Source organism: Aristolochia californica, unplaced genomic scaffold, assembly GCF_029961685.1.
Source record: "Aristolochia californica isolate CCGP_79_NKW_82.1479 unplaced genomic scaffold, dmAriCali1.0.hap1 SCAF_9, whole genome shotgun sequence".
Classification (NCBI taxonomy): domain Eukaryota; kingdom Viridiplantae; phylum Streptophyta; class Magnoliopsida; order Piperales; family Aristolochiaceae; genus Aristolochia; species Aristolochia californica.
Window position 1 is genome coordinate 38,565,616 of NW_027182290.1, and position 14,721 is coordinate 38,580,336.

The 14,721-nt window shown below is 43.8% G+C and overlaps 1 protein-coding gene across 1 annotated transcript in view; it reads left to right on the plus strand.

The window, feature by feature from the left end:
• LOC137940404 (cycloartenol synthase 2-like) overlaps positions 1-14,721 on the plus strand; it is a 46,929-nt gene that overhangs the window by 23,607 nt on the left and 8,601 nt on the right. The window contains exons 10-13 of the mRNA XM_068785448.1: positions 8,957-9,079; positions 9,164-9,286; positions 9,354-9,452; positions 9,724-9,780. Coding sequence (XP_068641549.1) covers positions 8,957-9,079; positions 9,164-9,286; positions 9,354-9,452; positions 9,724-9,780 — 402 coding nt within the window. The remainder of the gene's footprint in view (positions 1-8,956; positions 9,080-9,163; positions 9,287-9,353; positions 9,453-9,723; positions 9,781-14,721) is intronic.

The following is a 14,721-nucleotide window of genomic DNA, read 5'->3' on the forward strand; positions in this document are numbered from 1 at the left end:
AATGATGATGAAGTTGTTGCTTTCTGCTCACTTCTTTCTAGTCTCAGTGATACCATCCTCCGGGAGAGAGTGTCAGATAAGCAGATTTGGAAACCTCGTATCAGTGGAACATTCACAGTGGCTTCAGCCTATTCCCACATCAGGGAAGCTGTCCGCAATCAGTCAGAGCACAAAGCAAACCTCGCCTGGAGACTTTCAGCGCCTAACAAAGTTAAATTCTTTATTTAGACAACCATCAAAGGGCAAATCCTCACGGTAGACAATCTCCACAGGAGAGGCTTCACCGCCCCGGATGCTACCTGCCCCCTATGTGGCATTTGTGAGGAGTTAGTATAACATATCCTTCTGCATTGTGGCTTCTCGTAGAGAGTTTGGACGGTTGTGTTCCAAAAAATCAGCATTCAGGTGGGCCTCCATCAGGATCTATTTTGGCACTTTACAAATGGTACTTGGGACTTGCCTCCCCAAAATTGGCAAGATGCTGCTCTTTGCTTGCCTTGCAACGATATAAAGTGAAAAAATTCAAATTTAAATCTACCCCTACTGAAATTTTGATAGATAATATTATGGGTCACGTAACAACTTGGCTATTGACCGAAAGGAGTTTAGAAGTTTTAGCGGTTCCAATCTCAGAGGGAACTAGCAGTTGGTAGATGGTTTGACATAGCCTTCCCGTCCCCCGACTATGGCCATCTTGGCTTCTCCACTGGCGGGCCATTACAAACCAAACTTTGATGGTAGCACTTTTGGCTTTCCTGGCCCTGCGGGATATGGCGGAGTTATACACGATCAAACGGTTGTTTCCTCTTCTCTTTTGTTGGGCCACTTAGAGTCTCTGACTCCACCATTTTAGAACTCTTTGGACTGCTTAATGGGCTTCAAATCTTCAAAAGTAGTCTTGTGGGCCCCCTCTGTATCAAAGGGGATTCAAAATTTTTCATAGATTGGTGTGCAAAGTCAACTCTTCCTCCTTTGCAACGATATGTATTTTGATATTTGTAATTTAATTTCTTTTATAAACTCAAATTGGAAGCACATTCCTAGATCTGCCAATCATTTGGCAGACATTCAGGCTAAGTTGGGTATTTCACTCCAACACCTTGTTGTGGAGGAAGACCCACTTAGTTAGGTTTTTGTACTTTTCTTCCTATTTAATAGTTTATACATCCTTTATTTAAAAAACAAATGTTGCAGTTCGATTCAGTGCTGAAGCAGAATATAGGGCAATGACTCACACTATCACTGAGTTGATTTGGGTGAGGTATGTAGCACATGAGTTAGGATTCAGTTAGAATGAACCCATGACAATGTATTGTGACAACCAGGCTGCAATATTTTTTTTTTTAAATGATGCTGAATTTTATTATGAGAGCTCAAACGAGCAGATTACAAGAGGGGTAGCCTTCCCAAACAATGAGAGTTTGCTGGGAGGTTCCGAATTTTGCCAATTTATCAGCCAAAAAATTGGCTGATCTTGGAACGAGATTCCAATTACAATGAATGGATGACATAATGTCAGCAATACAATCAGTGATTGGCCAGCAATATTTATTGCTAGAAATTCAGTGTTTTCATGAAATGACAAAACATATAGAGGTGGATTGCCACTTTATTCGGAATGCAGTTATGAAAAAGAATGTAGTCGTCTCTGATCATTGGCCGATTATGGTTGATACCCATTTTGGCAGTTGCGCCCCCCCCCCCCCCCCCCCCCCCCCCCTCCCTCTTCAGATTCAACATTAATTGGATGGCGGACCCCTCTTTTGATCCATCTCTCCAATCTTTTTCGGAGAATATGACCGTTGCTGGACCGAGAGGGTGGGCCTTTCCAATCAAGCTCAAGATGTTGAAGCCATTGCTGAGGTCTTGTCCTCGGCTGTGAGAACCAATGCCCTTGCTCAGATAGCCGTTCTCGACTCTGAGGAGGAAGTCAGAGGTCTCTCTTCTCCAGAAATCTCTCAGAGGTATACCCTTCAAGGGCAATTGCAATCCTTCTCCCACAGCGAGTTAGTGCATTGGAAGCAACGTGCAAGATTCAAATGGCTCTCCGATGGGGATGCTAATACTAAATTCTTCCATGCAGTCGCCTCTACACGAAGAAGGGCCAACCGCATTGCCATGCTCAGCGTCAACGGTGAGTCCACCTCGGACCGAGTCATTATTTCTGATTCATTGGTGAATTTTTTTGCAGATTTATACTCTGATCACCAACCATTCTGGCCCTTCTTCCAAAGGGTAAACCTTTAGGTTATTCCATTAGCTGCAACTAGCCTCATCAAGCTCCCCTTCTCTAAGTGGGAAATTGAAATTGCAGCCCTTGGTCTTCCTTTGGATCATGCTCCCGGCCTAGATGGATTCTACAGGGAATTTTATCATCGTTGCTGGCCCTTCATCAGAGAAGACATTTCCAACATGGCCCGCTCCTTTTATCAGCACGACATCAGATATAGGAGTATCGAAGCCTCTTTCATCGCCCTCATCCCTAAAAAAGATGGAGCGGAGCTCCCATCCGAATTCCGGCCGATCAGTCTCACTACCAGTGCATATAAGGTGATTGCGCGCCTCCTTGCTAGTAGTCTCAGGGCAATCCTCCATATTGCCATTCACCATGGCCAAAGTGCTTTTATTAAGGGAAGAAACATTCTTGATTCAGCCATGGCATGTCATGATCTTAGTCATCATTTCAAGGTCCGAAAGCTCCCAAAATTCATCCTCAAGCTTGACTTCGAAAAGGCATTTGACAAAGTTAACTGGAAGTTTCTGGATACCCTCCTGGGGAAGATGGGATTCGGAGAAAAATGGTACTTCTGGATCCAAAGCTGCATCTCCTCTGCAAGCTACTCCGTCCTTCTCTTTTTTTTTTTTTTTATAAAAATGTATTAATAAAACAGGAGAAATTACAAAATTTGGGGGAGCATTTCCCTTACAACCAGCGATTGTAGGGTAGCTCCCTGCCTGGCAAGTACATCAGCCGCTGAATTTGCAGATCTCGGAATGTGAGTCCAACAACAAGAAACAATTGAGGTAATTTCTAAAATTTCCTTAAAAGTATCCCAATGCCTCCACGGAGGAGAAGACGCGTTCTCACACCATCCAATCACCACTTTAGAGTCCCCTTCAACTTGGAGGGGGCCTCTGCATTTATCTCTGAAAACATGAAGACCGCAGAGGAGAGCCTGTAACTCAGCAGACATAGAGTATGAAATACCAAGGGGGCCGACATACGTGAAGAGCTAATTTTCGGAATGATCTGAAATTACTCCTCCAAAACCAGAAATACCAGGGTTGTCAAGAGACAAGCCATCAAAATTTAACTTGAGATAACCAAGATCAAGAGGAGTCCATTCTTGCATGACCGGAGGCTTTTTCCCAATGTGTATCAATGCCAAGTTTGTCCAGTTTTCACGAATGGAGGAACCCAGATAGGGAGAGAATGCTTTCTTTGTTAAGAGCCAAGTTGATATATGACTAACCACTCGATGTCCGCAACCCGGTCTAAAGATTCACTTTTTGCATCAAATCGTTTTCTATTCCGCTCATTCCAAAGCCCCCACGGGATGAAACTGGAGCACACAGAGAGCATCATCTTACCAAGACTCGACATAGAGGTACCCATGAGTGATTTATTGAACGCGAGGAGATCAGCCGCCATGCAGAATTGTAGCCCAAACTTACCCAGAATGCTGATCCACACCTTCCAAGAGAAACTGCAGTGGAGTAGAATGTGACCGGTAGTTTCGTTCTCAGAATTACAGAGTGGACACAAGGGATTAACGGAGGGGTGTCCTCTTCTTCTCTATACATCTGCCGAGAGAATTTTGCCTTGATAGGCACTCCACATGAAGAATTTTACCTTTGGAGGGGCACATAAACACCATACGAAATTGATCCCATTCTCCCTCCAAGCCGAGTTACTGCCATTTAAAAATCCATATGCCAATGAGACCGTGAAAGAACCTTTTTTATCCGGCCACCAAATGAGCTTGTTAGCCTCCAAAGGACGGATTTTAAACGAAGCAACAAGGTCCATCAATCGACTAGCTTCCAAAGCCTCACTATCCGAGAGACCCCTTCTAGGATGGAGGCTCTTAACACCCCCCCCCCCCCCCCCCCCCTCAAAAGCTTCTGCTACTGATATGTCTCTGCAAGTCATGAGAAGAAAAAGACTTCTGAATGCAGCCTGCAGGGGCTCTGGCCCTATCCACAAGTCTTCCCAAAACTTGAGCGATCTACCATTGCCAGCATAGAATCTACTTGCAGAATGAAATTTTGGAAGCAGAAGATATAGCGCTCTCCATATTGGGGAAAGGGCTCTACGATTCCCACCGGACATTCACCAATGAGGTTCCCTACCCAGCTTTGTGAGAACCATTTCCTTCCAAAGATTTGAGGAGTGAGTGTTAAACTTCCATAGCCATTTTAACAGCAAAGCTTGATTCATGTCTCTAGATTTCCGGATTCCCAGGCCACCCATATTCTTTGGCTTGCATACTTCATCCCAACTAACCAGATGATACTTAAAAGCATCACTCGATCCCCTCCATAAGAATCTTCTTTTCAGCCTATCCATGATCTTACAAATAGCAACAGGGCAAGGCATAAAAGACAGAGCATAATTGGGGATTCCTGCTATGCATGACTTGAGAAGGACGAGCCTCCCTGCTTTACTAAGTAGACGCCCCTTCCATGATGAAAGGCGGGATTCCATTTTTTCTACCACCGGATTCCAAAGCCTCCTGTATATACACCCATTGAAGAGGTAAACCAAGATATGTTACAGGTAATTGACTTAATGTGCATCCAAATATATTTGCCATCTCTGTAAGAAGCTCAGGGTTAACATTGAAGCCCATTAGGGAAGTCTTTCCCCAATTTACTTTCTGACCAGAGGCTAACTCAAAAAGCTCCAACACAGCTTTGATCTTTCTTGCACAATCAGTGGTGCCGACTCCAAAAATGATGGTATCATCTGCATACTGAAGGATGAGAATATTAAAGGCTGAACTGGAACTAGTAGGGGGGAGCACCCAAGATTACCTACCGAGTAGAACATTGTAGATAAAAATTCACCAATCATATTGAATAAAAGCGGGGAGAGGGGGTCTCCCTGTCTTATTCCTCTGGTCCCTTTGAAATAGCCGCATACTGAGCTGTTGATGAGGAGAGAGTACGATGCCGAACCCACACAATTTCTGATCCAGAATCTCCATCTGTTGCCAAAACCCATTTTTCCATTATATCATCCAATAGGATCCAATTGACTCTATCAAAAGCCTTTTCAAGGTCTAACTTTAAGGCAATTCTTGGGTCTTTGTTGCGTTGAAAATGATCAATAAGTTCATGGGCAGCCATAGTAGAGTCCAGAATCTCTCTTCCTTTCAAGAAAGCACCTTGCCCTTTAAGCTACTCCGTCCTTCTCAACGGATCAATTTGTGGGTATTTTAAGGGAACCAGGGGAATCAGACAGGGAGACCCCCTCTCCCGCCTACTCTTCAACGTGGTGGCAAAATACCTATCCTCCTTGATCTACTCGGCCAAGAACATGGGATGGCTCCTCCCCACGACTGATTGCAAAACCTTTGATATTCCGATTCTCCAGTTTGCGGATGATACTACTTGTTTCGGGGTTGGTACTATGGACCAGGTCAGAAAATTGCGTGTCGTGCTGGGATTATTTGAATTGGCTTCCGGTCAAAACATAAACTAGGGAAAAACCACTCTCCTTTCGGGATATGGTGGACTATTTGGGATGCTTTGTGAGAAATATGCCAGCTACATATCTTGGGCTCCCACTTTTTGATTCTCGACCTTCGGCGTCACTATGGTCCCCCCTCATTGAGAAATTTGAAAAGAGGCTAGCCACTTGGAGGGGTAAACTCTTATCAACAACGGGGCGTCTCACTCTCCTCAAGTCTTGTCTGGCGAGGCTGTCAAATTATCTGTTATCATTCATATCCGTTTGCTCAAAAATTGATGTCATCCGTCGACGATTTCTATGGAGAGGTTCAGAAGATACCTTCAGATACCATCTGGTCAGTTGGAAGGATATTTGCATGCCTCATAATAAGGGAGGTTTAGGCATCCGGCCTACAAGAGAAATGAACAAAACTCTTATGCTCAAATGAATCTGGAATTTCAACAAAAAGCATAACAGTTTATGGAAGAATAAGGTGAAATTCTACCTTCAGCCTTCAGGTGCATGGTGGAGAGAGGGTGGTGTTACTCTCCTCCTATCCCTGATATGGAAATCAGTTTTCAAGCTCCTTCCAGTATTCAGAGATGCTACCTTGTTTCACATGGGCAATCGAAGGACCCTTCTCTTCTAGTCGGACGAATGGTGTGGCCCTCGATCTCTCTCAGAGGACTTCCCAGGGCTACATAGGGTGGCAAGCGACCTCTCTTGCTCTGTGGCTGATTCATGGAGTGATCACTCGTGGAGTCTCCCGTTCCGTCGGGGATTAAATGATGAGGAATCGTTGGCTTTTTGCTCTCTCCTTACTAAACTCAACAGTACTATTATCTGGGAGCACTCAGTTGATAAGCTGATTTGGAAGCCTGGTAATAATGGCCGATTCATTGTCACTTTGGCTTACTCTCATATCAGAAAGCAAGACTACAGTACTCACAAACACAAGGCGAATCTGGCTTGGAAACTCTCAGCGCCAAGCAAAATCAAATTCTTCGTGTGGTCAGCCATCAGAGAACAGATTCTTACTTCAGACGACCTTCATAGAAGAGACATCACTGCCCCCGATCTTTCTTGTCCCCTTTGCGGTGAGTGCGAAGAGACTGTCCAACATGTCCTCTTACATTGTGGACTTTCGTGGCAAGTTTGGATGAAGATCTTTTAGAAAATCGGGCTTCAACTAGGGCTACATCAGGACCTCTTTGGCACCTTTGAGATGGTTCGAGGGATTCTCCTTCCTCGGCTAGGCAAGTTAATTTTTTCGGTCTGTCTTGCGCATGTTCCATGGTGCATTTGGCTCAAGCGGAACAACCGGAGATTCAACTCCAAAGCTAGCACCCCAAACAACTCGGTTTCTCATGCCGTCAGCCTCATCTCGAGTTGACTTCATACAAAGAAGGATTTTGCCACTCTATCGGGAGTTTTCCTTTGGGAAAATTGGAATTTGATCGCTCACATGTCTGGCCCCAGTAGAGCTCCAAGAATGGCTATTTGGGATCCTTCCCCATGCAACTGCATAAAATTGAATTTTGATGGTAGTGCTATTGGATGTCTTGGTCCAGCAGGAGCAGGTGTTGTGTTCAGAGGTCACAATGGAAACCCTATTCATTCTTATGTTGGTCTGGTGGGTATTGCCGATTCTAATACTGCTGAAGTTAGTGCTCTGTTGTTCAGCCTCCAAATCTTCAGGGATCGTCTCCATGGCAAGTTAATCATTGAAGGAGACTCGAAGACGGTTATTAATTGGTGTTCCAAGGACAGTCTCCCTCCTTGGCGCCACTGGTCCATCACTGATAGTATTGCTGACATTGTATCTTCTACGCATTGTAATTGGAATCTCATTCCTAGATCAGCCTACTCTTTGGCTGATAAATTGGCAAAATTTGGAACTTCCCAGCAATCTCTCATTGTTTGGGAAGGCTTCCCTCCTTATAATACGATCTCTTAAACTTTTGATTTAATAAAAATCAGCATCATTTAAAAAAAAAAAAAAAAAGAACGTAGTTACCTAATATGTTCATTCTGGAGATCGACTTGGAGCTTGAGGTGTTGGAAAATCTACTCATGGGTATTTTGGTCATTTTACATCAATATGTGTTACAGATTTTTATGTCATCAAACTCTACATGTTTTGTTATGTCTTTAGTTTAAATTTCATGTGTTTTGACTATGTAGAAGGGGAGAAAGAAGGAGATCCGGTATTAAGTGTAAGTGAGGGCATTTTTCTAATTATGCTAATCAGGTTATTAAATAGAGCAGCGGGTCTAGCACTAAAAATCAATTAGTGAGGGCAGCTGTGTCCTGTCAAGCAGCAATAGATAAAACCTAGAACATCTTCCAAATTTTCTCCAAGGAACCAATTGGATAAGAAGTGACAGGAATGGAGAAGAGAAACTGGGTTGGAAACCAAAACTAGAGTGAATGTGTTCCATACCTAACGAGCAAAAGAATAGTGGAGAAAAAGTTGTTCCATGCGACCAGCACAGAGCTTGTAAGTTTGGCCCTTCAATCATGTTTCCTCTCTTGTGAAGCTGATCAATATGGATGATTCCATCTTTTAATCGAACAACACAAGAAACAGGTGACTTTAAGAGGCATGGAGATTCATCACAATGATGCCACTGAAATCATTTGGAAATTCTTTCTCACCATTTATAAAAATAATTCGAAAAATTAATATTTATACCGGTAGCGACCAGAACATGAATCTATCATTAATGAAGTTTATGCACACAAAAAGTAATTGTCATGTGAACTGTTTTAATTTTCATATGTGAAGGTGCCACCAACCAAACATCTCTGAGAGCTTATGACTTCCATCTAACCAGAGATATTTACTTGTTGAATCATGTTATTTGTGACTCCTAACCATACACGTGGAAATCACCAGCTGAAACAGAGAAGTCATGCTGCTGTTTTATTAACAGTGGTACAGCGTTTTCATAGTTCACATTTTCTATGGAGAGATATGACTAAATGACAGTTCTAGAGGATTCCATAATAAAAAATCAGGTGTTTTTCATCAGAAGATAATCTATTGAGGAAACAAGTTAAAGGTAACAATGATGTATTATCTTGATTAAGTCTCATGCCTCTGGTCAGAAGTTGTTGGTTTTGAAATGTCACGCATATAGTTGTTCACCAAGTTCTCCTTTTTTATATGTTGTTAGAAGGCTTTTAAAAAAATGATGATTTTTCTTTTTTGTCAGCTGGTCTTATTTTACTTTTTAGCATATATTTATTGTGATATGAAGATTGATAACATTGCAGGGGTATAATGGCAGCCAATTATGGGACACTGCTTTTGCTGTTCAAGCAATTATCTCAACCAATCTCACTGAAGAATTTGGTTCTATTCTTAAGAAGGCACATCAATATATAAAAAATTCTCAGGTTTTATGCCCTTAATCTGTTGGTTGTTTAATATCAATAATGGTCCCATTTGTCCAGCTTGACCCTTTTGCTTGCCTTCTGAAGGTACTAGAGGATTGCCCAGGTGATCTTAGTTTCTGGTATCGTCATATTTCTAAAGGAGCATGGCCTTTTTCAACCAGAGATCATGGATGGCCCATTTCAGACTGTACAGCAGAAGGAATGAAGGTTAGTTGACTCTATCACCTTTTCCGCCTAGGCGAGCTTCAGTACTAATGTTTCTTCTTTTGCTCAGGCTGAACTCCTATTATCAAAAATTCCATCAGAAATTGCTGGGGCTCCATTAGATGCTGAACGATTATATGATGCTGTAAATGTCATTCTTTCTTTACAGGTTAGTTTCCCTTGCATAATCTTTTGGCAGCAAATACTAGTGGAGGTCTTTTATAGCTTTCTTATTAAGCCTGTCCAGGCCCAATTAGCCAGTGCACTCCCATTAGATGATGGAATACCATTTTTGGTAGTTTCTCATTTCTTTTGGTAGAAATTAATGAGTTATGAGAACAGATCATGTAGCCCTTATCTTGCCTGATCTAATTTTCATGTGTTCAAGTGCTTCTGGAAGTGCCTATAGTTTCTAATCTGCTCTTTTTCTCTCACTACAGAATGAGGATGGAGGGTTTGCTACTTATGAACTGACTAGATCCTACCCCTGGATGGAGGTAACCTGCTTTGCCCTATATGCTACTCACCATGGTTGTTGCTAAAAAAATTTCTTTTATCCTGTTTTTCAACCAGTTGCCTTCCTTGCAACAATTCTCCTGGGATGAGTTCTTTGGATGTCACATCTTGCTAACTGAACTATAGAACGGAGCCTTCTTTCTCATGGAAATGTCTCTGACTGATTCAGATGAAAGCATAGCTTTAGAGCATAGTTGATCAGTCTAGATACAAAATCTTCCCTCTCAGTAGTTGCTGTTATTTGTCCTATAGGATTCTAGGATGTTTTGCCATGGAACTAAACTCAATATGTTTCTATTTTTTTTTTATTATAGGAACAATAATTAGAATATAAAAACTGTAGGAAATTCGAAATTGATTGAAATCCCAAGATTTCTGTGAATAGCTGTAATTGGAGGGACAGATTTGTATTTCTAATTATAGGAGATTAGCTGCAAATTAGTAGATAATAGTTTCCTGATTTCTAGAGATTAGAATCAGATTTGTATCCTTTTTTTTTAGAAAGTGATAATTTTATTAACCAGAGAAGCAAAACAACAAACTAGGAAAGAAGGAAAGCACACCCCTTACAACAAGGGATTGGAGGGATGCTCCCTTCTTAGCAAAATCATCAGCTATAGAATTGGCAGATTTGGGAACATGAGACCAAATACAAGTAATGTGGGGGAGAATGTCTAAAACAATGTAATAAACACACCAATGATGCCATAACGAAGAGGAGGGAGAGGAGAACCATCCAACAATCACCGCAGAGTCTACCTCAATGTGGAGCGGACTAGAGAGATGCTCGCGAAAAATGGCGAGACATCTGAGGAGGGCCTGAAGCTCGGCTTAAGTGGAATCTGAAATACCCATAGGCCTAGAATAGGACATGAGCTGGTTGCCAACAGAATCATGAAAGACACCACCAAAGCCCGCCATGCCAGAAATGCCAAGGGAGCTACCATCAAAATTCAGCTTGGTGAGGCCCGTTTGAGGAGGCTGCCATTCTTGCATAGAGGGAGATTTTGCCAGGAAGCCCATCTAAGCAATGGCACTCCAATTGTCCTTGAGCGAATACCCTAACAGAGAGGAAAACTCCTTTTTGGAATTAAGCCATGAGGAGATGAACCCAATGATGGAGGAAGTGACCCGATCCCGAGAGAGATGCTTGGCGCTGAAGTACCTATTATTGTGCTCCATCCAGATACCCCAGGGGATGAAGGCAACACAAGATGAAATGATCATCTTGCCCAATTTGGGGAAAGAAACCCCAAGGAGCAAGCAGCCGACCGAGAGGAGGTCTCGGCATACATAATTGAAAGCCAAACCGACTAAGAATGTTCATCCAAACCGACCAAGAGAAGAGGCCGGAAACTAGGAGGTGGCTGATAGTCTCTTCATCAAGGCCACAAAGAGGGCAAGAAGTGCACACACTATGATTACCATGACAATGAAGGTTGTTAGCAGTGAGGATTTTATTAAGCCCGATACTCCATAGGAAGAATTTAACCGGGGAGGGGGGGGGGGGAGGTGTTTAGGCGTAGGAGACAAAAAACACACCACTAGCCTCCGACCACCAAACCATCGAGTCAGCCAAGATATCTCTAGGCCTAGAGGAGTAGATCACCTCTAAAAGGCTAGAAGTAAGAAGGGCATCTGCATTATCAAGACAATGCCGGAGGTGGAGGTCCCAAGCATCAGCAATTGAGAGACAACACTGGGTAGAAGCCCGCTAAACATTACTGAAGGGGGTCTTCAGTGGCCCAGAGCTAACCCACCAATCCTCCCAAAAGCAAATTGAGTGATCGTTACCAACATGGAATCGAATGCTCGAACAAAATAACGGGAGAAGGAAGCAGATAGCTCTCCAGATTGGAGAGAGGGCATATCTTCTTCCTTCTGAGGTCCACCAGGGCTCCTGCCAGTTTAGCATCAATTTGTCAATTTGTTAGCAAATAGAAGCAAGATAATGCATGAATGAGAGAAAATAATCAGAGATACCAGCCACACAGGATTTGAGAAGAATAAGTCTTTCGGCCTTTGAAAGGAGATGACCCCTACAAGTAGCCAGTCGAGAGTCCAATCTCTCAATAACCGGGTTGATACGAGAGGTAAAAAAGGATGGGGGTGTGGGGAGACCGAGGTATGTGGCCAAAAGGGAAGAAAGAGAACATCCTAATAGATCAGCCATGGATCAAAAGTCGTCCGGGTTGATGTGGTTTTCTGCCAGTTGACTTTCTGACCTGAAGAATTTTCGAATAATCCCAATAAAGCTTTGACCTTCATAATATAATGTAGGGATCCAACCCCAAATATAAGGGTATCCTTCGCATATTGAAAGAGGGGAACATCAACTGCGTCAATGCTGCTAATCGGCTCCAACCAGTCAACCTCCTTAGCCTTGTAGATCATAGATGAGAGGAGTTCAGCCACGATATTGAATAAAAGAGGGGAAAGCGGATCTCCCTGACCATCCCCACAACTATCTCCTTCAACATTCCCCCAATGGCTCCACACCTCCACCAGCCCCGACCATCCCCACAACACCCCTCCTCACGTTCCCCCCTCTTCAAACCAGTACCTCGAAAAAAAACCCATCCATCCTAACAAACACTCAACAACACAACCTACTTCCACAGCCCTCAATCTCCCTCCCTTCATAACTTTGGGGTGAAGGTGAGAAATTGCTTTCTCTATCCCTTATTGTTACTCAACCACTCGATCCATAATCCATTGCCTCTTGGTTTCACAAATCCTTACACCTACAATACTCCCTGTCCTACTCTTTCCTATGGCCTGGTCAATGGATTTTTCACTTTCTCACTCACTCAAATAAATCAGCCGCCCTTATTACTTCCATTATCCGCCAACCAGACATTGCCAAAATCTCTGACTGGATCCCCTCCAAACTGGCAACTCCCCCAGGCAATGGATTAACGTCTGGGGCATCCCTGCTGAACTCTGGCATACCCAGACCTTCAGTGACATAGCTATGGCCTTTGGTTCTTTTTCTGTCCTCGACACTAATACATCCTCCAAATCCAGACTTGATGTTGCCCGCGTTCTTATCACACCCAACAAGCCCCTCCTTGGATCCAAACTCCTGAAACTACTGGTCAATGGCCTCTCCTTCTGGATCAACATCGTCTTTGAAAACCCCCTGGCCAAACCCTCCTTCCAGCAACCATGGCTTCCAAGTCATCCGTACCGAGCCGACTCAGCCATCCCCCCTCCCTGATCTTCCCCAACCCAATTCCATCCTTAACCCAATGGACAACTCGCCTTGTTACCTTGTTACTACTGGTCCTGGCAGTCACAATCCGATTTCAAATTTGAACTCTCTTGACCACATGACAGCACCCACTCACCTTGCCAGCCTTCTCACTAACAACCCTGATCCCATACTAGAAAACCTGCCGCCTTACACAGATGCCACTAAGACAACCCGTGACCCCCATCTACAATCCCCCTCCAGATACCCACCTTTAGATGACACCACTCCCACCATACAAATTTTTTCTATCCTACTTGAGACTTGATCACAACCCAGTCACATCACCACGTCAGACCCAGATCCCCACGAATAACCACCCCAAGCAACCCTATCAAAACCACCTTTTTTTCTGCCCCCCAAACCATAAATATAAACCAATTCTCAAATGGTATTGTGGTCTGCATCTCCCCTTTTCATCCACCTTTAAATAACCCAGTTTCAGCTACCTCTCCCATCACCCTGAACCCACCCAGGAAATGTCCAGACAAACCTCCTCCACCTCATCCACCTCTCCAACTCACATCGAAGACCCCCTCTCAGATACTGCTTCCAACACTCCCACCCCCTCCCTCTGTCATCGTGCAAGGCCTCAAACCACAGAACTTCTACCATCTTTCAATCCCTCCCCCCAACCTCTTGCCACATACCGAAGGAAAGGCAAGGCCCCTATCCACCAAACCCAAAGTGGTGAGCCAAACTGCCACTCCCAATTTTCTGTAGACCCGGAGACAAGTGAAATCATCCTCCCACCCCCCAATGAGAATTCCAGAAAATTTGTGGTGGAAGTACAATCTGAGAGGCACAAATATGATGAAGAAACCTGGGCTCAGATGATGCAATTAGCTGAATGGATGGGTGCCATTGCCCAAGATCCCATCATTACCCCCAAATCCTTTCTCCAAAAACCGAAAGCGATCATGATCATCCTCTCATGAAACACCCGTGGAATTGGAAACCCTCCCAAAATGGCCACTAGTCGAGACACAATCTCTTCCTTTAAAACCACTATTATTTTCCTCCAGGAAACTAAACGCCAATCCTTGGATGACAATATCATATGTGAACTTTGGAACTGCCCAAATTCTTATTGGTTCCCATTAAACGCCACTGGGCACTCTGGTGGAATTTTGGTGATGTGGAACTCCAACACAATTGATGTCCTTGGCAGCTTCATTGGCGCCTTCTCAATTTGCTACAAGATCTTGGATAGTACCTTTGGAAACTCTTGGAGCCTGGCCAATGTCTATGGGCCTACCTGTTACAGAGAAAGGCAGCAATTCTAGGAGGACCTCACGTCCCTCCCCCAAAGAAGGCAAACTGTGTGGCTTTTCACGGGAGATTTTAACACTATAAGATTCTGCAATGAGAAGTCTCCCCCCAGCCCCAGAATCACTTCTTCCATGGTACCTGTGAGCTTGAGGACATCCCCTTTCCGGTAAAAATTTTACTTGCTCCAACTATTGGCAGGTCAGACGCATCCTCTCCAAGCTAGATCACTTCCTAGCTAACAGAGAATGGCTTCTACTCTACCCCAATTCCTCGGGCAAAGTGATTAACCGAGTCTGCTCCGTCCACTGGCCCTTTCTAATAGACACCAAATTCGGCCAATGGGGCCCCAAGCTATTCAGGTTCGAAAACACATGGTTGCTTGATAAGGATTTTGATT